The sequence below is a fragment of the Denticeps clupeoides genome, chromosome 16 (genome assembly GCF_900700375.1).
Source record: "Denticeps clupeoides chromosome 16, fDenClu1.1, whole genome shotgun sequence".
Taxonomy (NCBI): Eukaryota; Metazoa; Chordata; class Actinopteri; order Clupeiformes; family Denticipitidae; genus Denticeps; species Denticeps clupeoides.
Window position 1 is genome coordinate 13,012,989 of NC_041722.1, and position 26,811 is coordinate 13,039,799.

The following is a 26,811-nucleotide window of genomic DNA, read 5'->3' on the forward strand; positions in this document are numbered from 1 at the left end:
TTTGGTTTATACTTTTTAATGGCAATTAATATTCAAATGAAGGGTTGCAATAAGAACCAGCAATAGCAGTGCTAGCGAAGGGAACTTTTAATCTGAAGTCAAGGTAATAGGCAACTTGTACATTATATTGCAGAAAAAAAAAAGCCCTTTGTGGGGTGTAATTCCTTAGCTGCGCTGCTCATTATTTCATCTCACTAAGCATGCTTTTGCACTCAAATCACATTTCTTTTGTTCCTTTTAGCGCTCTGTCAGTTATCTATCTGTTTATCCCACATTTGTCAGCTGCTGATATTGAAATGCTATGGCAATTACATGTTCACATATAAATACCACTTTTCCCCATTTGCCATAAAGTCAGTAAATGTACATTTTACAAAATGATAAAAACTGGACATCTGAAATATATGGGCTCTTAAGTGTCATAAGTAGCCTAATATACATGTAAATTTGTTTTCTTGTGCTTTGGCACATGGTACCAGACGCAACACTAACTAACTATCTAATTCCACTGTGTCAAGAAGTTAATCTGCACATATTGTCCGGTTGGTCCTTCTGGATTACTGGATTCTTTGATAAATGTTAATTGCTATATTGCTACCACAAGATTGCTGAAATGCCTACAAAGAACACTGTCTTAGTCAGAGAAAAATGTACCAAAATAAATAATTACAGTTGCAACAGCAAACTATGAGAATTCAGGCGGATGGTTAGATGTAGATGATCTAAGACGTTCAGAGCCATACACCTTGCAGTCAACACATTCATCAGAAACAGAAAAGAAAGCCCTGCAGTGTAACTGATTTGTGTCCCATCTTTTAAAAAGCTCACATGCACACACCCACTGGTGCAAGTTCTGGCTGCGCCGCACCGGAAGGTGGAGATGTTCAGGCCACCACATCTCAACTGGCAGTAGGCCAGGTGGAGGGTCCGACTTGGCCACCCTACCATGTTACTGATGTCTGAGCACACGTTGGATGATGGGGGCGTTGCTGGAGTGAGGAGGACTGGTGATGTTCCACGAGAGAGAGAGCAGATAGACGTTGGTGAGTGAGAGATGGTGGCATGGGCAGATGGCTTCAGCAGGGCCAAGGGGCTCAGTGTTACACTTCATGGGAGGCAAAGCTCAGCCCAGTGGTTGGACAGTCGGCTCAGATGTTAATAGGGTCGTTCCTCATATTGTTGAGCTCCAGCTCCAGCTGTCTGATTTTAACGTCCTTCTGCGTGAGCTCGTCCTTCAGTCGCCTCAGTTCGTCCTGTTGTCTGAAGAACATCCTCAGAAGCTGTCAAAACCAATAACAGCACAGGTTACAGATGAAGGCAGGTCAGCGTTCTCCCAAATTGTTAATGGGTCACATTAAGTGTTATGAGTTTAAACATCTATGCAGAATTTTGTTATATGACATTTTGTTTTCAGAGATCATAGGCTGAACTGATGGCTTCTAATAACAAGTTACCATCTCAAGAGAATAGAATAAATTATGTTAGGTGCAACACCATTTTAAGGCTTTTGATCAGTGTCATGTTTTGCACCCACCTCATTTTCTGTCCTGGGTGGCATATTTTCCAACAGGTCGAGTCCATTGACCACCACATTCTTCTTCTCCTTCAGAGGAGCTTTAAAAACAAGCTGACTGGGTTTGTTGTAGCCATCCTTTAGGGACATTAGTACTGGACCTGTGTGCAGATACAGACCCCACTCTTTAATTAATACGAAATATTATTTTAACAAATATTTCATAGTCATTTTATTTTGTGCAGACAACGCTTTTTTTAAGGGCTGAAACTAGCTATAGCTTTCCTTCCTAAGAAGACCTTATTATGCTGTAGGAGCATAATAGCTGTGAGACCTGAAAGTGGCACAGCTGCGATTCAAATCCCCAGCTGTAGAGCACGGAGAACTGCACCTATTAAACAGCCCCATGAAGAGATGAAGACATGCCAGACAAGCGTAAACTACAGTAGTTTCTCTACCTCGGTTGATCCCACTTAACCACTCATCTGCTGACAAGGCAGGTTCAGTCCCGGCGGTCATGGGGTAGATATCTTCTTGGTATGTTTCTGACTGAAACAAAAAAACAGACAGTAGAACTTTAGTATTGTCACTCAGCTGGTTGATGGATTGTTGGCAACAATCATTCCAAGAATCACCCAGGTTTGTGTGGAAAGGTTCTAAGCACATTTTTTTTACATTACAAAGAACAACATTATGAAAAGAATGACTGAATTTTATTTTATATAATGTCCACGTATACACGCTGAAACTCTGTCGACATTGTCTCTGGAAATGGTGTGTGATGAAGCGTTAATGTTTCATAAAATCTGCCATGCTTTTGGACTGTCCTCTGTAGAACATTTAATTCCAATTTCTCCACTATGAAAAGTGAAAAGTTTCCCCTGGACAAAAACAAGATTTTGTTTGATGAACATCTGCCGTTTGAAATGGATCATCACTCACCCTCCTTGGCACAATCATGGAAATCGGCTCAATCAGCCCCTTGAGTGTCACCAGCTTGTAGAACCTGAATATTTCACAAGCCGCTATATCAAGTCCATGCTTTGGCATGATACCTATAGGAGAAAATGCACCCACTGCAATTCAGTATTCATCCACATTTATATATATTACATCAATGTGTAATATCTACACAACAAGTCTGAATTATTCTGAATTTTTCCATTTGTATGATGGATAATTGTTACTTACCTAGTCCTTTCTGAGGTGCCGGAGATCTGAACTCCATGAGATACTGCAGATAGGGCTTTTCTGTGGTGATCTCATAGTATCTGATGTTCCCATCACCCTTTGGTCACATAAGAAAGTTTTTTTGTGAGTGTTTTTTCCGAATGTGAATATGAATAGTATCACAGCTGCTGGAAGTAAAGGCTCACCTTGCCAGCCAGATACAGCATGTGTGTGTCTGAGTCATAAAAAGGGAACAGGAGCCCTGATAGGCCATCAATCTCCTCTTCTATGATGGACATGGACAGATCCTCCTGAGTTAGAAAAATCACAATGAAGACTGGCACATTTTTACTCAGTTGGACGCTGTGGGCTCACTTTAGCTGCTCACCTGATCCCACAGTGCAATCTGTCTGGTATTCCAACGCGACACGCCTGTTGTAAGCAGACGCTTCATGTTGCCCAAAAACACAACACGGTTCACCTTGTGGTTCTTGCAGTTTGCTTCCTTTAAGTAAAACCAAGAGCATTAAATTAGTTACTGTATTTTTTTACTGATGTGATTAGTTGTCACATGTGACACAGCACAGCACCCAGTGCACACAGTGAAATGTGTCCTCTGCATTTAACCCGACCCCTGAGGGAGCAGTGGAGAGCCATGAAAGACACCCAGGGAGCAGTGTGTGGGGATGGTACTTTTGCTCGATGGCATCTTGGTGGTTCAGGACTCGAACCGACAACCTTCCGATTATGGGTCTGTTTCCTTACCCGCTCAGCCAACCACTGGGGCCAAACAAGTGTTTAACTAATAATCTATTTTCCTGGATTTTCACATGATCAAAGAGCTGAAAGGTTCAGACAGTTTGCATTTTGGGTACATTCAGTACTTAAGAAGGGTGAAGAGAGTACATCTAAACCACACGAGAGAGTTTTAATAATGCAAGCCTGTCCGCAGAGATTTCAGAGCTGTGCTTGAAAAGAATTGACCTATAAAAGAGAAGCCATGCTTTTACAAAACTGTGACTTTATATTTTACAGCTTTGATACCAAATGCAGAGGTGTTAAATTGATCCGACCCCCTCCCCAAACCACTCCATAATCTCGTTCCATTCACACATGAATGATTCCACTTCAAAGTGCATTAAAGTGCCTGGCCAATGCTATTTTTGCTATATTTGGAGCTATATGCTAATGCATGCATTTAACTAGGCAACAATAGTAATTGGCTAAATTCAGTTGAGATATTGATTAGACCTCAGCAGCATTATTGCGAGAGTGAATTGTATTTCCATAAGAAATTAAGCTGTTGTTTTTTTGCAGCCACTAACCAAGACTCTTCAGGTAGTCATTATATGTTGATTGTATGATATAAGAGTGTATTTTTTATAAGTGTATACTTTACATTTACATTTTACATTTACAGCATTTATCAGACGCCCTTATCCAGAGCGACTTACAATCAGTATTACAGGGACAGTCTCCCTGGAGCAATTTAGGGTTAAGTGTCTTGCTCAGGGACACAATGGTAGTAAGTGGGATTCGAACCCGGGTCTTCTTGTTCATAGACGAGTGTGTTACCCACGAGGCTACTACCACACTTTATAAAGGGCTACTGTCTAAAAGTCCAAGAAACCTACAATAATTACTTCATTTACAGTATTTACAACATAACACAAGACAGACAATGATTTTCACGTGTCCTACCTGTAGGACCTTGCCAGACCGCGGCTCAATCACCCTCAACTTCTTGTCTTTACATGTTGTAGCCAACAGGCTTCCATCCGTGTTGAAGGACATGCAGAGGACAACATCTGTGTGGCAGTCTATCATTTTCACCGGCTCCCCGATCTCCAGGTTCCAGATCAGTATCTGATACACACAATTTCCAGGATCATACACTGTAACATAAGCAAGGATCTAAACGGGAGGATCAGCCACAGGACTGAGGTGTCACCTTGTAGTCGTAACCAGCGCTGAAGAGGATTCCACTGCTGGTCGGATGCCACTCGATGAGGCCGACGCGTCTGCTGTGTCCATAAAGCTCCAGCACTGCCTCAGTCATATTCCGCCTCAGCCCACCATCTGGAATCTCCCATATCCGGACCTATAAACATGCAAAATCAATAAACTCTTTCTTTTAAAGCCATGCCAGGTTCAATTGAAAAAAAAAGAGTTGTAATAACTAAATATTACTTCAGAGATCCATTAATGGAAGGGTAAACACTGACCCATTAAATTTTAAATCCTATATTGCTTCTGTATCAATTATTAATCAGCTATCTTGGTAGGCATGATGTATTAAGTATAATCCCAAATCACCATAGTGTATTAAAGTTTGATGCGAGAACATAGCACCATGAATAGTGCTTTACTCACAGACGAATCCTCAGAGCAGGAAGCTATTATGTTGTTGATGAAGGGATTCCACTTGATGTCCAGTACATTGCCTTGGTGACCACAGACCTTTGGATAATGAGGTTCTATACGACCTGTCTATGTGATAGAAATACAAAAGACTATATGTATAAAATGCAGGATCTTTACACAGAAAATCATTAAATTCAACATGTGAGTTGAGCCTATTGAATTACTAATACAGAGAAAATCACTTCACTTTCAAATGTCTGAAGTGCACAGATTTGTCCACTGTGTGGAGCTCTAACATAATCTCTGGTTTAAATGCTCTTCACCCTGAGAATGTCGGTCATGATGCAATGATGCCCAATGGCCTGTTTCCCTTGCATTAGCAAGTTTGAAATGTGCTGCATAGTACACACTAGACAAACAACATGGCAACTTCTTCTAAATATCAGATGCACCTTACACAAACCATCTCCATATCATACATTACATTACATTCATTTTAAGAAAACTGGACTTTAATTCTGAACATTCATGCATTGTTCATGAATTAACACAATAAAGAAAACACTATTTCCATTTGGGAAAAAAAAATATAGATAGTAATTTGAACTTTTTTTGTCGTACGTTCTCATTTTGATGTCTCCACAGGCCATGTTAAAATTGTCTCTTGTACTCTGATTTCCCAACGGATCTCAAAGCCCGTAGCGTAGAATAATGAAGAATGTCTCATAGATGTCACCCCATGAAACAAAAATGTCCTTCCATAAATGTATGATAATTATAGTTTAATTAATCATGAATTTTCTATAGATTGTGAGAATATTTCCCAGTTCAATTTAATATATGTATACCATACATTAAAGAGTTCCCTCATTTGAACCCCATTGATAGTGCTAAACTGTATAAATGTGACCCAATTTCTGACTGTCATCCACTCTATGCCCATATAACATTCCTTAAGGTCAGAATGAAATTAAAAAATTAAAAAAAAAAGCAATTGTGAACAAATGCTGTGCCTGCCGAGGATATTTTCCCCCAAATTCACTCGGAAACAGATGTGGCTGGGATTGGCGTCCAGTATAAAAGACTGTCAGCCATCTTGGATGCTGCCCACTCACTGCCCAGGCCAAATGTGTCTTTGCTTCCGTCTCTGGCAATGTCTGCTTGTGCCACTAGGGCCCAGCCGTGACAGTAAGAGCGGACCAGCTACTGCTGCAGTGGACACGGCCTCTGTTCAGGACACGATCGGCCAGCTGCTGGCATCGCTGCAGCTGCTGCAGCAGCAGTCCCTGACGCCCAGTGACAACAGCAAAAGGCCATCATACAGCTGGGCTTAGCAGTAACCGGGGCCTTTGTTTTTACTGTGGGGGTAGGAACCACTGAAACCACTTCAGCGCCGACTCTCCTAACACTCAAGGGCTGTGACCCATGCCCTGTTCATTGCCGAGCATGCCATGTCACCCAAGTCCTAACCAGAAGCCATGTTACCACAACCTCACTGCCACCCTGCCACCTCACCGGCCATATGACCTTGATATTGACCTCCTCCCGGTGGTGGTCCCCCCAGGGGTCACATATTCTCCTTCTCCCTGCCCAAACGCCAAGCCATGGGGGAGTACATCCGTACGTCCCTCGCCAGCAGAATCATTCACTTCTCTAACTCACCGGTGGCAGCCCCCTTCTTCTTCGTGGGGAAAAAAAGATGGGGTTTCCGTCCATGCATTGACTATAGGCAGCTGAAAGAAGTTACGAAGATGAACAGGTACCCCCTCCTGCTTCTCAATACTGAACTGGAGGAATGCATAACATTTGGTGCACATCCGGGAGGATGACGAGTAAAAAACGGCTTCATCACTCTAACCGGCCACTATGAGTATTTAGTCATACCCTTTAGGTACACCGTCGGCTAGCTACTCGACATCTGCTGGAGGGGCTGCGGGTTGGAGTGTTTGTTGGAGAACAGTCCTGGAAGCAGATGCATCCAGGGTCTCCGTACCATATAAAAGAAGCATCGGCCATCTTGGACGCTGTCTGGTCATTGTTGATTTATCGCTTTGCTGCTAGCTTTCTTAACTTGTTTGAACATGCTCCATTCTTCTCAGATTCTCATTAACTGCTCTTTATTCGCCACGGATGTTACCGACCGACTGCCTCGCCCCCCGACTATTTTGTTTTGCTCTCTGATGTCCCTGTTCTGCCTCCAACTGACAGCCCGCCACAGTTCCAGTACACCTATGGCCACATCAGTCTCCTCTTTCACACCATATGCCAAGTCTCTGAGTTTAGAAAAGGAAGTAAGTATGGCTGGGTTTTGTGGGAAACCCTTATCTGTGGGAGTGTGCTTTCCTCTGTATGACAACTGCTCAGCAGGGGTGAAGACAAAATATGTGGAACAGGATCCTGATGTGAACTTTCAGGGGCTCCAGAGCGTCTTAAATCTGTCCGTCTATCCATTTCCCTTGCATTTGATCTAATGCAATAGATCAAACTGTTAATTTCCAGGCGGCCTCAGTTGTGAGTTCAACGTGAGTCCCATACTGCACTCTTAAATTCATTCAGCTCATGAAATAAATGCCATGACATTAAAATACACTCCAAAAAAATAAAGGGAACACTTAAACCTCACAATGTAATTACAATTCAATCACGCTTCTGTGAAATTTCACATAAGAAGAAACACTTGTTGATGATCACTTTCACATGATGTAGTGCAGATGGAATAGAAAACAGGTGGAATCATAGGCAATTAGCAAGACATCCCCAATAAAGGCGTGGTTCTGCAGGTTGTGACCACAGACCACTTCACTCAGACCACTCAGTTCCTATGCTTTCTGGCTGATGTTCTGGTCACTTTTGAATGCTGGCGGTGCTTTGGCTCTAGTGGTAGCATGAGAGACTACAACCCACACAAGTGGCTCAGGTAGTGCAGCTCATCCAGGATGGCACATCAATGCAAGCTGTGGCAAGAAGGTTTGTTGAGACAGGCCAGGAGACAGGCCAGAACATTAGTAGACATGGAGGAGGCCGTAGGAGGGCAACAAACCAGCAGCAGGGCCCGTCCATTCCCCAGAACTGGTGGATGGTGGATGTTTAAGTCCAGGTCTGAGAATAGATCCCTCAGGAGACCATCCGCCACCTCATCAGGAGCATGCCCAGGACTTGTAGGAAAATTATACTGGCACGTGGAGGCCACACATACTACTGAGCCTGATTTTAACCCTTTTTATCATGGCATCAAAGTTGAATCAGCCTGTAGTGTGTTTTAATTTTGATTTTGAGTGTGACTTTGGTGTGATTAGTCTTTAATAACAATATTTCATTCATTCAGATCAAGGATGTCTTACTTTTTTGTTCCCTTTATTTTTTTAACACAGTATATCACAGAAATTGTATCTCACAGTTCATCAACTCCTGACAACAACTTGAAGGAAGATTGTTACACTGATTTATCCGTCTGGTAGTCAGAATAGGCAAATATGTAAATACAGCCCATTGCTTCTCTTCAATATTGACTCCCATTTAAAAAAAGCGCCCAACATTCTGAAGACACCCCACCAAAACATGTTATTTTTCAGGAGTCCCCCAGTGTACAAGAAATCAACTGCTTTACCTCTACAGTTTTTTTGCATGATGCATGGAATATTTGATGAACGTTATTTGTTTAAGTGACAAATGACCACCTGAGTAGAAATGAGACTGTAGTGAAAAGGAACGTGTAAAGACTGAGTAAGCACACCCTAGGTTGTAAAACCCTTTATTAATTCATGTATTGCATTGAATGAAAGCCAGTCACATCAAAGCCCTAAAAAGGAACAGGTAGGATTTAACACTGTTGGCCTCACAACTGAAATGAAAATAGAAACTGATCAGCCTACTGGGCCCGTAAATGGGCTGTTTACCCACAGAAGGTAGATACAGGAGAATGTTTTTAATCTGTGCTGGACCATCACTGCAGCAGGAGGCTGGAAAATCTGTGTCAGAGTCTGTTCATTAACACCTCGGCTCAAGGCTAATAACCGGTCCATCTGGAGTAAGACTCTCTGTTACAGTACAAAATCTTCAGTGACACTCACCATGTTTTTGCTACACCTCAAGCAGGAGTCTAAAATCACCTGAACTGTCATTGTTTCTATTATTTCAAGAACTTCCAGAATAAAAAAATGATAGACTGTCACCCCCTCCTGAGGTGACGTCCTTCTGAAGGCACCAGATGGCCTTCTCTCTGTCTGGAAGGATAAAACCCTACACTGAAAATAAACACACAAACACACACACATTGAGACATGTGTTTGCAGCAAGTCAGATACAGGCAGTGTGTGCGCACATTTTCCAGTGGTTAAACTAATGCAGTGACATCATCACAGAGGCCTTTTTTTCTTTTCAGTAATATTGCATGCATTTTCCATCAGACCTTTTACCACACAGTGCAGCGAATAGCAGGTTATACTGCACCCTGTGAGGAATTTGAGGAAACTCTGGATCGACTGATTTACGAGTATAATAACTATCAGTTATGTAATATTAATAAACTCAGTGGACTGGGAGTCTTTTTTTGCACCTGGGCACGTCTCATCATGTAGGGTTCCATTAAATAAAAACAGGTGAACAACACTCAGCTAATGCTTGTATCTCTGAAAACCAAGAAGAGGTACTTCATACACAGATACGAAAGACATGCCAGCTAATACCCATCCAGCCTGCCTTTATCTGTCTCATTATTCTGGCCATACTGGATAAGCAAAAAGGCTGCAGTGAGCGAACGGTCTGGAGAAGAGGGAAATGCAATAATACAGTAAGAAGGGGTGGTGAAAAGAAATGGGTCTCAAACTGAAAAGGCCTGGGAACAGAGTTCCATGTCAGGCTCCCCGAAGACCAGCCCATTCAAAGCATAAAGGGCATTAGCCCTGGCCTAAAAGAAGAATATACTGCCGGCATGAATTTAAAATGACACTGACAAAAGTGCCATTGATGGTGGATCCAAGTTGTTGCGTTAGCCTCCTCAATGGAGCAGAAAGGATGGTTAACATTCCCCAAATCTGTGTAGTGTAACACCACATGGCGAGGGGATAGTTTTGGAAGTGATTTAACATGGCCAGTAAGACTCATACAGCGAATGATTCCAGCGCCCATAGCAGTGAATGTCCAATTTAGAGTATTAGAGCACAAGATTAATGCACATTACCCTGCACTAATAGCTTGTGATGCTTCGGATAAAAGGAAAAAAATTAGACTCTGGTGCCAGGGCTCTTTTACAGGGCAAGTGTGCTGCTGGCAGAATATTCACAAGACCACACCCTGATGACGGCTGGTGCCAGGAAAATGAAATGTTCCTTTGCATCATACTGTTCGCAACGCTGAATAAATCTAAATGGCAAAGAATCTTTTATCTCTGTGTTATATCATTGTTAGTTTGATTTACTTCAGAAACAGTGATGTAACAAGCTCAACAGAGCAGAGGTTGAAATGAAAAGCCCCAAAAATAGATTTGTGGTGTTTTATGTATGAAGAAAGTGTGCAGTAACGTTACCATTACCCCACCACATCCCTCTGAAAGGGGCGCAACTTGCATATTTTCCATTACAAAAGCTGGTGTTTTGCAGCAGTGGAACTCTTAAACTGGTGTCGGGTTCAGTGGTACACTCTATAAGCTGATCAATGTTTTTTTATTTGGCTGCATAAGAAACATTTAAACAATGCTGGCACTGGTGGGTATCAGAAAAATAACAATTGATTTTCTCTTTTGGACAGTCCTTACTTAATGTAATCATTTAACAAATAAGGAGAGATGAGACGGAGTGCTGGTGTTCTGGTGGTTACCTGGGTGATGGGGATGACGATAAACGATCCTCCACCGGCGCTCTCAGTGACAATGGCTAGGAACTTGGCATTTACAGCACAGAAGTGGTTGTCATGGACATTCTTTGTGATGGGAATTCCGTCGAAGCAGTGCTCCCGGTTTGCCACTTTGCCGTACACATTTCGAAACTTGGAGCTTCGGTAGGTCGGACGCCATGACATCTAGAAAACAGGGCAGGAAATGTTATACATCTACACCTATGTTAATTGGCTTTATATGAGCGCTCAAGTAAGAATTTCATTGTACCATTGTACACTGTACCCTTTAAATATGACAATAAACCAAGTGCATTTATCTGAACAAATAACATCTGAGTTTTATCCTTAAGCACAAGTATTTAATTGACTATTAAAGTTTTTGTAAGAAGATATGCAATGATATACTCTTGAATGCTGCTCTTTACTTTGAAGCAAGGATTACTTTTTTGTGATATCACCACAGAAGAAGAAAGAACAGTAAACTACAACAACATGGTCACTCATGTAACTGGTCATTTTGTGAAGAGCTCTGCCTGAGCCCATCTCAGGACACTGGGAGCAGGGCGAGGACTCACCCAGGGCAGGGTACCAGCCATCACAAAGCACGCACAATTCACAAACACACTCTTGCGGTGCAAGACAGTTTAGAGTCATGACTTTGGATAGTGGGAGAAAACCGAAGAACCTGGTGGAAACCCACACCAATATGGTGAAAGCATGCAAAGGACTGACCCAAGATTCGAACTCACAACCTTGGAGGTGTGAGGCCATGTGACTAGCCATCATCCCAGGGTGGTAGTAGTCTAGTGGCACACTCGCCTGATCTAGAAGATGCAGGTACTACCATTGTGTCCCTGAGCAAGACACTTAACCCAATGTCGCTCCATTTGGACTGATCCCATAACTGCTGATTGTAAGTTGCTCTGGATAAGACTGTCTGATATATGCCATAAATGTACATCTAAATTCCATGTTTGAAATGTCATTCATACCTTATTCTAATAATGGAATTTATTTGTCAGGTGATGGGTTTTTTTTGGATTAATTAAAATGGAATAATTGAATAGAATTTTGAGAAATCTTTAGAATTTAAGCAGGCAAATTGTCACTGGCGTACTCTACACATTGCCATGATAAGTCAAGGCAAGACTATGACTGTGCAATAGCTTCTTTCCACAGGCCATCAGACAACTGAACACTCCATACCATACAATGCTAATAGCCGCACTATTCGTTTTACTTCATTATTCATTTAACTGGTTTTGCGGTGTCTGTCTTCTTTGGTGTCTATATGTTTGGTTTGCCTTAATGTTATTCGTGCATGGTCTGTGCCCCCTGTCTGCACTTTATTTAGCCGGTTTGTCTGTGTCACACATGTGAACTTTATGTCAGAACATAACTTTGTTTAAATGTTACATGTAGCACCAGGTTCCAGAAACACTTTATTTCACTATGTACTGTATAACATGTCAGTAGCTGAAATGACAATAAAGGACAATATAGCTCACTTAAACTTGAACTTGAAATCCATGACTTTTTCCATAGACCATACTCGGTGGAGCAAGCTTCATCAAAACATATGGGATGAGTAAATTATAAAGAAACAACTTCAAAGCAGCCGGACGTGAATCATAAAATTAGCTGATTCTCAAGTCTTAAAGAATGAGAGGCTGTTCTCCCCACCACATGAAGGCCACCCTCCATAATTAGCTATAGCAAGGGGGGTAGAAGATTAGAGGAAGCGCTGTGGTGTGAAGTCTCATGGCAAATGTCCGACTGGTCACACTCTGAAGTGATGACATCACCAAGCCCTGAATTTAGCATTGTTCTCTGGACAGTCTGCGCAGTGAATCCGCCACGTGAAGCCCTTCAGCACTGGCCGCCTCTGCTGAGGAATGGCACCGCTTCAGTCGACGGAGAGACGTGTCGAGTGGCAGCTGTCATAAATACACAGCGATTTCATCTTCATTCCACACACTGCTTAGAACAAGTCAATCTCATTTAAAACCCCATGATCCAAATCAGAAAGCAACGGCATGCGGCAGCCATCATTTTATGCTCAGGCTTTATAACACAGTTTTTATTGTTAATGGCGTATCAGTTTATCAGCGGAAAATACACGTGTCAGCAGCTGACTCCCTTGTGACTCCCTGATGAGCAGCGTCTTACCTTCAGGCGGGGAAGTGGACGCGGCCCGAGTTTCTCGGGTTACAGTCGTCCCGGATGCCAGTATACTCTTTGCGTGCACCCAGCGAGCTGGCCTGTGTTTCCCTCGTCCGTCCGCTCTTCCCCTCCTTCTCGCCCTCCCTCCATCACTGGACCGGCCCAGCCCCAGCCCTGGGGCTGCGGCAGCGGCCCTTCCCATGACTACAAACTTCACCATGTCTCTGTCTGTCTCACAATCTCATGATTGGCAGCCCTTAAATTCAATCTGCAAATGGCCAGAGTGTAATAGTGTAATAAAGGCTATCGTATTACTGTACTGTATTACTGTAAGTGTGATGTTTATTTTCACATTTTTCACATTGTTACTGGTGCCAGACACAAATATGTACAGTCGTGACCAAAATTTGCACTTCATCTGAACCCGAGAGGAATGTTTGGCTCTTTCACATTCAGCTCTGTGGTTTACGCTTTGGAGTCCTTATCAGAGGTATAGGTTACTGGATGGCGGTAGGACACAGTTCTACTCTTAATGCTATTCTAAATGTCATGAGAGACATTTCCAATGGGTTGGAGTTGGGGTGGGTTAAAAACATTTTTTTTTTGGTAAAAGGTCGTCTCCGGGCATGCTCATTATTCCACCGTAGGGCGAGTGTCTATTCTGCTCGGCCCTTCGCCTCAACGGCCCTCAAAACCCATTCTACTTCCCCTTCTCACACCCCCGCGGACTCACTGGAATCATAAGACCCTGCTGGCCAAGGCCCAGAGCCCCTAGTGAGCCGTCGGCCTCGCCCTCTGCTGCTCCCAGCCTAAGAGCCCGCCGCTTTCTCAGGCTCCGTCGCCCTGGCATCTTGGTTAATTTGACAAATGCCTCCTGCTGGCTGAGAAACGTACATTTCACACGCAGCTCGCAAGCAAATTTCAGCAACTATCCAAACTCCTCCATGACAGCGGGTTCCGCAGATTTAACATCATGCATTATCGGGTGCGGAGGTCATTCCACGCCGCAGGCTGTAATGCTGTCCTATAGGTCGACCCATTATTGACAGACTCTTTCTCTGTCTGCCCACCTATACCCTTCTTCCCCCCTTTGCAGGATGGGTTGGGGTAGCTTGTGGCTGTAAACATAAAAAAAAATGGAGAACTTGCCAAGGTCTCTGAGTGTGTGTGTGTGTGTGTGTGCGCACTACAGTTTGTCTGTACTGTTTATTGACTTTTCCTCACGTAGCCTAAAGTCACTGTTGCCTGTTCTGCTTGTATTCTTTTTCTACGTTTCTTTTTTATTATCTAATTATTTTGCATGCCTTAAGCCAGAGAGTTCAGGGATCTTGAGCAACACTCTGGGAAAGATGCAAGCACTCAACTCTCTAGAGCGCAAAGAAATTGTTGTTTTTTTTCTGGGTTTCCTCTTGCACAGAGAGCAAATTTCAATGCATGTGTGACCAGTTTTGAAAGAACTTAGGGAATCTTGCTTCCTGTACATCCTGTTGGACAACAAAAAGACCATGCTGGCCAGTTATGCTGCCAGCCATTAAAAGCATTAAAAATATTGTGCGTTGGCAGGCAGCGAGAAGCCGGGTAGCTGGCTCCACAACACAAACCGCATTCGAAAAGCTGCTTATGAAAACGGTGGACTCGTCACGACCAGTGGTGCTCAGATTTGATTAGCACCCAGGGAGGAAGAGGGTCTTTCACAGACCCCGAGGATTCGAAACAAAGGGCCTGAATGGACGCCGCAGGGCGGTAGTCATGCTTGTCACCGCGCCCACCGAGCTGTCTTTGTAAGGCCGCAGCGGAGCATTAGCCGTTCCTCCCTCCGGCCCCTTGTGGGTGCAGAGTCAGTTCCGACGCGATTCGCTCGCGGCGGGGGATAAATAACACAGAGCCGCCGGCCCATGCCTGTTAGCTTGGCAGCCATTTCTCCAGCTGTGGCCCCACAGCGATTTTCTCAGGATCTGTCTTTTAACGCAGAGCCCCCAACGTCGCTCTCCATCACTGGCTGAGAGTTTGGACCTTCTCAAGGGGCCTGTGCTTCTCTGAAAAGCTGTTGGCGTAGATACGTATTTCATCCAGATGAAGATTAATTGTGCGGTGCTTTTTTAGATGTTGAGTGGACAGGCAAAACCCCTTCCCTTGCAGAAAATTGCATATCCATGTTTTTTAGACTTTTTGGAAGATGATGTAAGTACAATTTTAACTTCAACTGGAAAAATGCTCCTATTTGCATTATCTGGACTTCATCTCGGCAGACACATGCTTGTTAGTCCAGGCTAGCAGACTGCTGAAGGGGTACAAGGCTGGTTGACGCTAAATTGCATCTAACTGCCAACCCTGAGGTCAAATATGGGAAGGACGTTATAATGACAGAATCTGGGATCTGCTGAGGTCTCTGCCACAAATACGAAACAGTCCTCTGAACTCAAACATGGTGACAGTGCTTCCCAGACCACCCATCTGCGGAGCAGACCCATCTGGCACCGCTGTCCTTGAAAGACCTTGCTGCAGGGAGGCCTAGGTGTTGCGAATGTGGTCGATTGTGGACGTGCCTGCAAGGTACATTTGTGTGAAGATGTGTAACAATTGGGAAGAAAGCTTTGCTATGAAGGAGCTCTACAGGCTGGCTGATTAACCAGTTACTCTTGGTATATGGGAGTAATGAAGAGAAAGGCTCAGCTGCCAACTGAGTTCCCCCCCCTCCCCAGGGGAATACTTGACAGAACACTAAGGCACGGCCAGCGGTGCCACAATCTGGTGTCACTGCTTACTTACGACCTATTTCTCCGTAATGCTGTCTATTCAGAGAGGGAATTTCCTGCAAGTGTCATCATAATACTAGTCTTTTTGTGATGTCTTACTTTTCTCATCTGGAAAATTACAGCCATGAAAGCTGCTAAAATCGAGACTCAAGCAACCACTCAAGCTTTAACTGAGCAGACACGCCTCTAGAATGCCTGGGCACCATTTGAAGGAGCTACTGTGTATGTGCAGCTTTTCATACGGGCAGAAGCAGGACACATACATTAATCATGCACAGAGAGGATTTCATTGTCTTGCCAGTTCCTTACATGCTGCTTTCTGGAGCGTGCATGGACCGGCAGGATGTGCTGTGAGGGAGCCAGGAAGCGCTGACAGCCTGGGCGCAGGGACTCCCAGACAGGCCAGATTGATGCAGTCTGGCTTCCTGACCTTGCTGCTGTCCTGGAGACTGGCTGGGTTTTTGAAAACTGATTATTGTAGCAAGAAAAAAAATGGAACAACTTGCTTGTGATCAGAGGCAAAAACTCAGATTAAACCCTTACGTTACATAATGCAGCGAGTGCAGGACACAGACTGACTAGAAATGGCCCTGACGGGGATGGTTCTCTTCCTCAAGTGTTCCTGAGGTAACAGATGGAAGAATGGGGATTAAAGAAGCTGGATTGGAGGAGAGAGGGCCAGTGGGGGCTGGTGGAGTGACAGGCTGTGATTCAGCTTTTTGCCTCTTATCACCCTCCACTTCAACAACATGAATTAAATATTTAAAACATTCAGTAGGGAATATTCCTTTAATGCATCCAAGATGCTGGATATCTGGTCACAGATTAGTCTTAATCCTTGTTTGATAAAACCATCTGAGCATGTACATATATATCTGTGTGTGTGTGTGTGTGTGTGTAGGAGTATTCATTAATGTCTTTGTGCTCACTATTTGCAGCCACAGCTGAACACCACAGAAAACAAAACCGCACCTTAATTATAATTTATGACGGTGGGGCGACGTTTTAAGTGGGCTTCAAACAGGAAAAAGCTCCACAGCATCGCCCTCTCACATGAAAACACTCCCCCACTGATAACTGGATTTCATTCGTTATGCAACCAAAATTTAATCGATCTCACACTGAAATGTTTACAGCGTACTACATCATTGCTGATATGGTATGGCAAAAAACAGGGTAATTTAATACTCTGTTAATTTCATATGGTTCCATTTTAATCCACTGAAAGCCCATAGCTGATATATTACATTTTCAGTGTGCCACTCTCTATATGGCTTTTCAAAATAGGATTCAGTTTTGCCCTGTGCAGTGTTTACCAACCCGAATCATACCCATCTGTCTAGAGTCCACTGCCAAAAAGCCCACCAGATGCACCCAGACACCAACTCCTGAGTTTTTCCCCCAGTATTAAAAAAACTATGCATATTTTTCTTCTTCTACTTTTGGTTGCCCCCATTACAGATCACCACATCCTCTGCCTCCTCCTCTTCCGCACTAACCACCTACATGTCCTGTCTCACCACATTCATAAATCCATCCATGCCAAGCCGCTCCATCCTCAGCATTCTTCTTCCAACATGCATGTGTCCAAACCATCTCACCTCTCTGTATATCAGTTCCACAAAACTATATCAAAACAGTACAAATGCATGTTGCCTTAGAAATCACAAAATCACAATAAAATACTATTGCAACTGTGATCCTTACAAAAAAAACAGCAATTTCTTTAGAAAAAAATATTAAAAAGGAAACTTGCACAGCAACAAATGCAGGAACATGCTTCATAACAGTGACCGGCTGAGACTGGTGGCGTTCTGCTGCTGTAATGTGCTTCTCAATGTCACATTAGTCCCTAATCTCTTTAGTCATTTTCCCAGCGCAGACAAAGTCCTACTTCAGTCTGACGAACAGTCATTGCTTCTGCTGGCTCTGCTCTGCTTCCCAAAAGCATCTTCGAATGCGTCCAGGAACGAAGGTGCTGTGCAATGACGCACCGATTGTGTGCTTAACTGCCTCAAACAGAATCCACTGATTGGTGGTTTGGAGTTTTATTAGTAGCCATGGCGTTTGAACTCCAGATGTTAGTGTTTATTTGCAAAGCAAGAGGAGAGGCATTAACTCTAATTGATTTTCCTGCCTTCTGACTGCAGAAAACATTACAGCTACAGGCGTCCTGCAGCAGGCCTGCTGCGTTCACTACTGGCAAAGGTAGAGTTTTTCCCCCCAAAGCTGTTTCAGGTCTACAGTTATGGTGAGCATAGAACAAAGAAAGTTGCACTTTTTGTGGTACACTTGAAAAAAACGTAAATGTTGGAGCACTATGGATCTGACCTATTTCCAAAGGTTCTGGACAATGCATTCTTTTATATGCAATGGATTTTCAAGATACTTATATAATTGCTTCCAATATCATAATACAGTTGTTACATTCAAACTTGCATAACAAAAAAATATACAGGAAGGTTTCAACTTCATTCAAATGTGTTTGTTGCCTGCCCGTTCTGCGTCACACACTGTGAAATTGATATTTTTTTATTGACCGGCTGTCAATACTTTGCATGTCACATGCGCCCTAGTTTCACACATGCCCCAGACCACTTTGCCTGAATCTATGGGGGTGCTTTGCAGTAAATCTAATCAATTTGATACAGTACGGATTAATACGTATTTATACAGTACATATAAAAGTCTTAAATCATACCTTCCCTCAGTCAGCAGCGAACAAATTTGTTTTGCTTTATGTGTGCCTGAGTGGGACAAGATGTGATGTCTGAAAAAGAGTGTTTTCTATAGTAAGCAGAATATAAGATGGAGCAAGCTGCTGATCCAGCATCTGACTGGGTGCACTTTAGAGTGGGTGCTTACGCTCTTTTCAGCACAAAGCTGAACGCTCATCCTTCTACTGAAAGCCTGAAAACAGTCTCTTCATCTCTACGGGCAGAGGCTTGGCAGCCAGTTGTCTGGACGTGCTGCAATTATCACTGCTGCACTTTACAGCGGGGACAAAGAGACTAGCTGAAATCTGCAGTGTCCGACCACCCCTCCCAGTCTCTTTTCAAACAGCCACAGGGCCATGCAGGCTTCTCCTTGCTTTGAAGTCAAGGTATTCACCCTGACTGACCCCAGGATGCACTAAAAGCAGCATCCACCCCCTCTAATCCCACTGTCGCTCCCCATGGGAGGTGCACGATTAAAATTTAAAAGAGACCCATGACTCTCTGAGCCCAATTGATGGCTGCAACCCCTAGGAATATTTCAGGACTTTAACCCCTTAAAAGTCCCTGACGTGAAAATTTCACTTTGTGAGATTATTTAACATTAATATGAGTTCCCCTAGCTTGTCCATGGTCCTACAGTGGTTAGAAATGGCAATAGGTTGGCCTAGCGGGTGAGGAATGGGAATTTTAATCAGAATTTTACCGGTTCGAATCCCGAACTGCCAAGGTGGCAGATCTAGAATTTTTAGAAAGGTTACACAAAGTCCTGTCTGTGCACCATTCAATGCAACATTGTGTGCATTGAATGGTGTTGATGACGCAATTTTCGTGAATGCCCACTGACTTCTCTAGGCCACTCTCCCCGTCGACCCGCCCGTTCTCCTCCTCATTAGTATAAAGCTACACACCGATACAACGCATCCTGGGGAAATTTCGTTTCATTCTGCACCAAGAATGAAATAGGTTTCAGATACAGTGTTAGGGATCCAAACAAAGCAAAGAATATATAAGAATAACAATTCATGTCAGGGGACCTTTAAAAGCTCAGGAATCAGCACCATAGACAGCAACTCTTTTTTGTTTTGTTTTGAGTTCTTTTCCACATACATAACCATATTTGTATGTAGTGAAACATATAGTAATGGTGAACACTGCAAAAACAACTTTAATAAAGCTATTATAAGAACTTTAATAAACCTGAAAGAGAAAGGAAACAATGACAAGCACCAAAGTTAGTTTAGAAAATGCTGAATAATGCAGAAAGTACATGGAATGGATGTCTTGAGATGTAATTTTATTTATAATAGAATGGCAGTAATAATTCCGTCTTCCCATCATCTCCTCACTAAGTTGTTCTTTTCAGCTAATCATCTGTCACAAATATGTGCTGTAGAACTCTTTAGAATTGCAAGCCAGAAATCTTGGGAAGGAACCAAATTCCTACTCGGTTTTTAGAAGTGAAATTCTATTTCCCTTCAGAAGAGTGGGGACACTGAGGGGTCGTGTTGTGTCTTAGCCACAGCCCTCATGGTTGGTCCTGAAATGGTTTTTACTGGCAAAAAAAAAAAAGAAATATTTAAAAAAATTTTCTTTCCGTGGCTGCAGATCTCATTCTGGACAGAAATGTGTTTCTGATCAGAGCAGAGTGTGAGTGTTCCAGTAACCACAGACGTATTCACCAGTGCACACAGCACAACTGAGCTGGGAACACTTTCTCTTATTAACTTTTATCTTGTATTTTATCCTTTATATTTTATCCTTTATATCCTTTATACTAATACAAGACTATAAGAATAAAACAATAGCCATATTGTGAAATTTAGTATTGATTTCCTTTAGTATTGGCATTTCAGTTGAAAGAATAAAATTGTAGAGGTACTATTTGTTGGGGCAACATATTGAGGCAACTGTTATCATACACATTAATGTTGGATTTTATACAATATAAATATATTATCCTATTTTATTTTATTTATGTATATATAATTAATTTTTATACTGTATTATACTAATTTGTACTATTGTATTGCAGTATTGTTGCAGTAGTTTGTTACTACTGTTATACTTAAATAGGTATTTAAGGCTTACTCCAAACCAAAATTTTGAACAAAACTAAAACTTACTAAATATTGCTAAAAACATAATAAATTCCTGACTGTGTGTTCCTATAGAACAAACACTCTTTTATTGATGGTAGCCAGTGATGGCACAACTCACAGTCACTGCTATGCATTCAGCCAAAATACTAAGCTCTTTGTTCCCTGGATTTTAAAGCCAGTGAAGGACCCCACTGTGTCTCCATAGGGACTGGAATAAGGACCCAGATGCTGATGTCCGGCAGGAGATTCTGCTTTTGGCTGGACGATAAAACAGGGACTCTCAGCTTTGTCAGTGAATGGACAACAAATTTTACTTATCTGCTGGCCTAATACTATAGACCTCTTTAACAACGAGTCACAATAATAATTCTCAGTAAGCAGAAATAATCTGTTTAAAGGATTAACCTGTGTCAGTAGAGAAACAAATAACTGCTGCTTCCGTTTGGGTAAAGAAATATACTGAAATATACTGAAATAAATCCCTTTTGGAATTTAAGGGTCTCCATGTAATATTTATAGAAGAGATTATTTGCAGTTAAAACATTGTTTCTCTGAGCATTGACTTGTCTTCTTTGCGATACACGGAAAACCTCAGTGGGCTTTCTATTATATTACTCAACAGCGTACTTCAGCTGCAGTGATATGGATTGAGGAAGATGGAGATCGTGGAGAGGGGTCCCTGTTCTCCTGCTGTTCAGCTGGAGTGTGTAGGTGGTTTTATTTCTCATGCTGTCTCTGTGCTCTGCCCACGCACTACAGCAGACTTTGTCTGAAGCATCCACATCCCCATGCTGGTGCTCTCCAGATGCACAAAACATAGCATCTGCTCTTATTCTCATATCAAGGAAATGCCATCTGTAATGATATTGTTGGCAAAAATCTGCACATATATGCATATAAACAGTACACATAATATTATTGGACTTGATTGTAGCTGTATCTGGCTGTATCCAATATTGTATTTTTAAATCTAAATAATATTCAGATTTTCTATGGCTTGAGAGACCAGAACATGGCTGAAATATGCTGACACTAATCTGATACAACATATCTGATCTATTTCATCTTTAATTTATGTGTCAAATAGTTAATATAAACAAGTATGAACATGTGTAAATTCTTAAAATATGTCACTGGCAAAAGGATACCCTTTAAAATGAATTTTAAAACTGTTAAATGTTTCAGATGGAGCAGCGTTCTCTGCGTTCATTGTTTGATCACTTTCTTTGTTCTCTCTGTGATCAAAGTCTTTCTAGCTTCTGGCCATTATTGACCATGACCACATATTTGGTGATGTTCAGAAAAAAATCCACTCTGAACAACAACAATGCCTCCAACCAGCCTGGCATAAAAAACTAGGAAAATGAGGTTCTGTGAGCATCATGCACAGCTTGTAGTGTAAAGTAAATACATCCAGCACTCTGACAGATGCTTAATGGTTTTTCCATTCCTAAAAATGGTTTTGGTTCTTGAATGAAAGAGGAAGAATGTAATTTTTCATGCTTATTGCTTTGCCAGATAGAAGCACATCCCCTAAATGCTCGGCTATGAGCGGTTTGGCAAGGTCACCTAACAGTTTTGAAAGGGTGACCACAGCCCTCTTCACATCACAGAGTGGGGCTTCCTCTTCCTCTTGAGGGCTAACGATGGCGATTTGTGCAAGCGAGCCCCCCAGGGAAGTGGAGAAGAGAGAAAAATAGACATAGCGAGAGGAAGAGGAACACACAGCCATAATGCCCCACAGCTGCTGTCTGTCCCCCCACCCTGCGGCTCAATGAGCTAATTCAGCAGCCCCCCACCCCACCGACAGGAAGCGCTTCCTCATCACACCCGCCCCCGGCCTCAGGAGCAGCAGGCACCCTCTGCGTGGGGAGGCGGACGAAATGGACCCGTCTGCTGACACTGTCCACATCAGGGATATTTTTATTACTTGTCCCTTTGTTAGGACTCTCCCATTAAGCTTAAATGAAGTCCTTGTGTTACAGTTCCTCTTAACAGACAGGCCAATTAACACTGTCTGGATTTTTACAGAAATCAACATGTAATCATTTAACACATGCACACTTTCACAAATAAGAAAAAACAAGGAGGAGCAATATTTTAATTGTACTCATTGTAACAAAACCCATGCATGCTTTCACCATTGTCCCTGTACTGTAATTAGAATGACTGGAGAATAAAAGCTTCAGGATTTGAAGCATGCGAGACAGGCTGCAATTCACTGCCGCACTTTCCAACAATCGACCAAACAATCAGCCCACATCAGATTCAATTAGGATGTGATGAACGGCACAACTATTTCCTGGAGCTTTAAGATAAAATCTTATTCCATTGGTTGCCAGTTGAGGAACGTTTTTGTCAGACAGCCAATAAGACTTGTTCACTTTGCATAAGAAAAGGAAATAAAATATTTTTGGAATATTTACATTTACAGCATTTATCAGACGCCCTTATCCAGAGCGACTTACAATCAGTAGTTACAGGGACAGTCTCCCTGGAGCAATTTAGGGTTAAGTGTCTTGCTCAGGGACACAATGGTAGTAAGTGGGATTCGAACCCGGGTCTTCTGGTTCATAGGCGAGTGTGTTACCCACTAGGCTACTACCTCTACCACTAGGCTACTACCATCCTGTGCTGTTAACACGGGTTCTGAATGTGATGCAGAGAGTAGCCATCAGAGAGTAGCCAGACAGCAGAGGTAGGTCACTACAGAAATATTGTAGGAAGACCAGGCATGTGCCTGCAGACGATGCTGAAATGTTTTTCCATCCAGGAGAAGGTGATCTGCAGTCAGCAGATTTATGAGATCTTGATGCTTTGGGTTTATGCTTAATATGATGCAAAGCATTGCAATTTGAGATGCCTAATTACATATAGTGTTGTTTTCTCCTTTATTAAGACATTACCTGTTCTTTTAACATTGTACAATAATTATATTTGTACAATCTAAATGATGAACATTTATGTGGATGTGATGTGTAGATTTGATTATTTTACCTTGATTACATTGCCCAGAATGTAGATGTTTAATGATTCCAGTGGAGCACTTTTGGAGCCGGAGCAACACAAAGACACTTACTCAAGGTTAACTGAGATGAGTCCCCAAGGCATGTTAAGTGTGGGCAGATGGGCAGTTCTGGTGTCAGTTGGGAACAATAGAGAGCTCAGTCGGACCCCCCACCTCGCCCTCCCACCCTTGCTCTGGGCAACCAGCAGTGTCAAAGATGTCCAACAGACAAAAAAAAAACCCCCAAAAAACAATTAGCCGCCCAACAGAGATTTTAAATGAACGCGTAGTGATTCCAGCCAAGCGGGAGTCTCTCCAGGCAACCGTGAGGGATCCAGCGCTTATTGGCTGGCGCACGTTCTGCTGTCTAGCACTTTCACAGCCGCTCCTACTCAATTTGAAGAAGGGATGAAATGTGTACGCTGCAGCTACACACAAGCACTGTCTAGAGTTCTAGAGCAGAGCTGAGTAACATTCTTCTGCCTTTTTTTTGTATGTTTGTGGATTACTCGCATCTGGATGATGGACTTCACTCTTTTCCTCTTTTAAAGTCTTGACACCCGCACACACTAACCCATGCTGGTTTACCCCTGTGCTGTTGTGTGGTGCAAAAAAGCATCTTCTCCTGGTTGTAGAGGTCAGGGACAAAAATAGAACAAAAGGCGGTGGTCTTCAGGCTTATGGTTTCATTTGCAGCCGATGCTGACAAACACATCACTCTTAATAGTTTCCATGTAGATATCTGGACCTGAGACGGCCTTCAGACCCTCAATCTTCACCCACGAGGCCAAGATCCCTCCCTGCAGTGAATAAATAGGCAGTAATATTCTGTGATTTTTCAAACTGAAGGGCTCTTCAGCCTCACTACTTCAACCCACTTCCACTGAGACAAACCCTACAGGCTGTCTGCCAGTCACAGTGTAATACAGTAGATTCACCAAAATCCTCCCCTACACAAAGGAAACGCTCAGAAACTTTAATAAGAATTCATAGAAACTCTGCAGGTTAAAGAGCAGCAGCTCGTGTTCTGCACTCATGAGACACAGAACCATTTGTTCATTCTATTGGCATTCTGCTATGGTCCCTTTCCTCGTTATTTCAGAGAAATGCTCATCTATTGTGATTAAAATCTCTCCTAAGCACCACAACAAGGACCCGGGCATTCTGGCATGGGAATCCTCAGTTCGAACCACCATTCTTCAAACTACTCTGCAGTCTTCTGCTGAGTTGGACCGGTGTGAGATCTACAAGGGGGTCAGCCAAACAATCCATGGCTAACCATGGGAGTCTCAATAGGGTTCCAGGCCCCCACTACATGCAGGAAGACATTTCAAAATAAGCAGGCTAGCACCAAGTTTAATTTCTCTCATCATTTTTTCAGAACAACCAGAGCATAAAATGTCCAATTGAGACCAAGAAATAAGGCTATGAGTAATATGTGATATACGTAGATCTTTACGTATTGTACGTAAAGCATGTGCGCATTGGCATCTGTGTATGAATGTGTGCTGTGCATGATGGGACGTGCATCTGTCCATCCTGTCTGACTGGGACACAGATAAGTGAATAAACAACTTGCCACATGTCTAAGCAGCACAGAGGTAGGGGGATTACTTTCCTCTGGACCACATAATATGTCCTAAGCTGGTTTTATCAGCTCATGAATTAATGGATGCTAATTTTGACTTGACTACCCATTCCTCGCACTGAGCGGTCCGTTTTTTTTTTTGTGTGTGTGTGTGTCTGTGAGTGAGATGCCTGGCTTTGGAAATGGCTCCATTTTATGCTATTTCATGCACTTTCCTGGCCTTGAGTCTAATACACCAGGCGTGACGTGTACGGAATGTCACTGGGAGGGCAGGAGGCAGCCATGGCTTATGCCTCTCTCAGCCTTGGACAGCGCTCTATCCCACCTCAGGACATTCAGCCTCGTCAGCACAAGCCCGACCTCCAACCCAAGGACACACTTTGCCATTCAGCGCCTCCACCCACCTCCCATCCTCTACAGATGGGCTCCTCCCAGGTCACAGCACACCGAAAAAACTCACCTCAAATTTACCCCAGCCACCAGTCATCATAAAAATACAGTCATAGCTTATAAAAGAAATTTTAACTGTATTCCCAGACAAATAGACATTCCTGAGTACTACTCCCAGTCCATATGGAAGTAACTACCTTCTGGCTTGCAGCTGGCCAGATTTGGTGCATTGGGTGGAGTTGAGGAGGGCTGGAAATAGCTGAATAGTGATACAGTGGTCATTAGAACCACAGATAGGAGCCTGTCCAGGAACTCACAGCCCTCCTGACTGTCAGACTGGAAATATGTTTTGGACCTCAATTCCACTGTGACACTCCGAATGCTGCAGCCCAGCGCCAGGCTCTGAGCGCAGCAGAGCAACAGCATCAACACTGTCACTGCTGAGGTGACACTGCACTCACTGCAGATGCCCCCCCCCCCACACACACACACACACCACTGCACTCTAAACACCCAGTGGGAGCCCCCCTATGTCCATCGCTCTTCGCAACTCTGTACGTAACTGCAGAGACCTGTTTTTAGACTCTCGCTCATGCCGCCGGGGTGACATGCCTGCGCCCCTCCAGCAAAAGCACAACTTTGGCCGTAATGTGGGACGGGCGAGGATTAAAGGCTCCGGGACGCAATCAGAGAGTTAAATCCATGCCTGACGGCAGCGGCCGGCCCCTAATAAGCCCCTGCGGTCCCTTCGCCATCCAACTGCAGGAGCCCGGTGACGTCAACACAGATGTTCCACCTGCGCTGCACGCCACTGCGCCACGCAGGGACCCACCAGTGCTGCAGCGGCGCCCGCCGCCGGCCCCTCCCCGGTCTGCTTACCTTTGTGACAGTCATGCAGAGGCAGTTGCGTGAGGAGCTGGCTCGTGTCCCTTTAATGCAGAGAGCTGGAGGTAAACTGCGCCGGCCGCAGGTCTTGCAATGACAGAGGGACTGAGAGAGAGAAAGAGAGAGAGAGAGAGAGAGAGAGAGAGAGAGAGACTGTCTCCCAGGAGCTGAGGGAGCCAATAGCAGCTGCTCTAGCCGAGTGGTGCAGTGAAGTAATCAGCGCGCGTGGTTACTACAACAGGAAAAGCTCCACCAGGATCCCCTCCTCCTGCACACACACACACACACACACACACACAGGCTGGCTGCTCTCGTCTCACACTCCTC

At 43.5% G+C, this 26,811-nt stretch overlaps 1 protein-coding gene across 2 annotated transcripts; it reads right to left on the reverse strand.

Moving 5' to 3' along the window:
- Window positions 1-26,811, reverse strand: coro2ba (coronin, actin binding protein, 2Ba). 2 transcript variants are annotated; one of them, XM_028956645.1, is made up of 12 exons: window positions 26,479-26,811; window positions 10,862-11,062; window positions 5,057-5,173; window positions 4,635-4,784; window positions 4,385-4,549; window positions 3,072-3,188; window positions 2,890-2,994; window positions 2,705-2,801; window positions 2,456-2,568; window positions 1,972-2,062; window positions 1,535-1,674; window positions 1-1,280 (listed from the first exon to the last, which is right to left on the reverse strand). In XM_028956645.1, the coding sequence occupies exons 1-12, from the start codon at window positions 26,491-26,493 to the stop codon at window positions 1,149-1,151; spliced, it is 1,443 nt and encodes a 480-aa protein (XP_028812478.1). In that variant the 5' UTR covers window positions 26,494-26,811; the 3' UTR covers window positions 1-1,148. The 2 variants fall into 2 exon arrangements, with proteins under 2 accessions (XP_028812478.1, XP_028812479.1); XM_028956646.1 differs by lacking the exon at window positions 26,479-26,811 and adding an exon at window positions 13,049-13,154.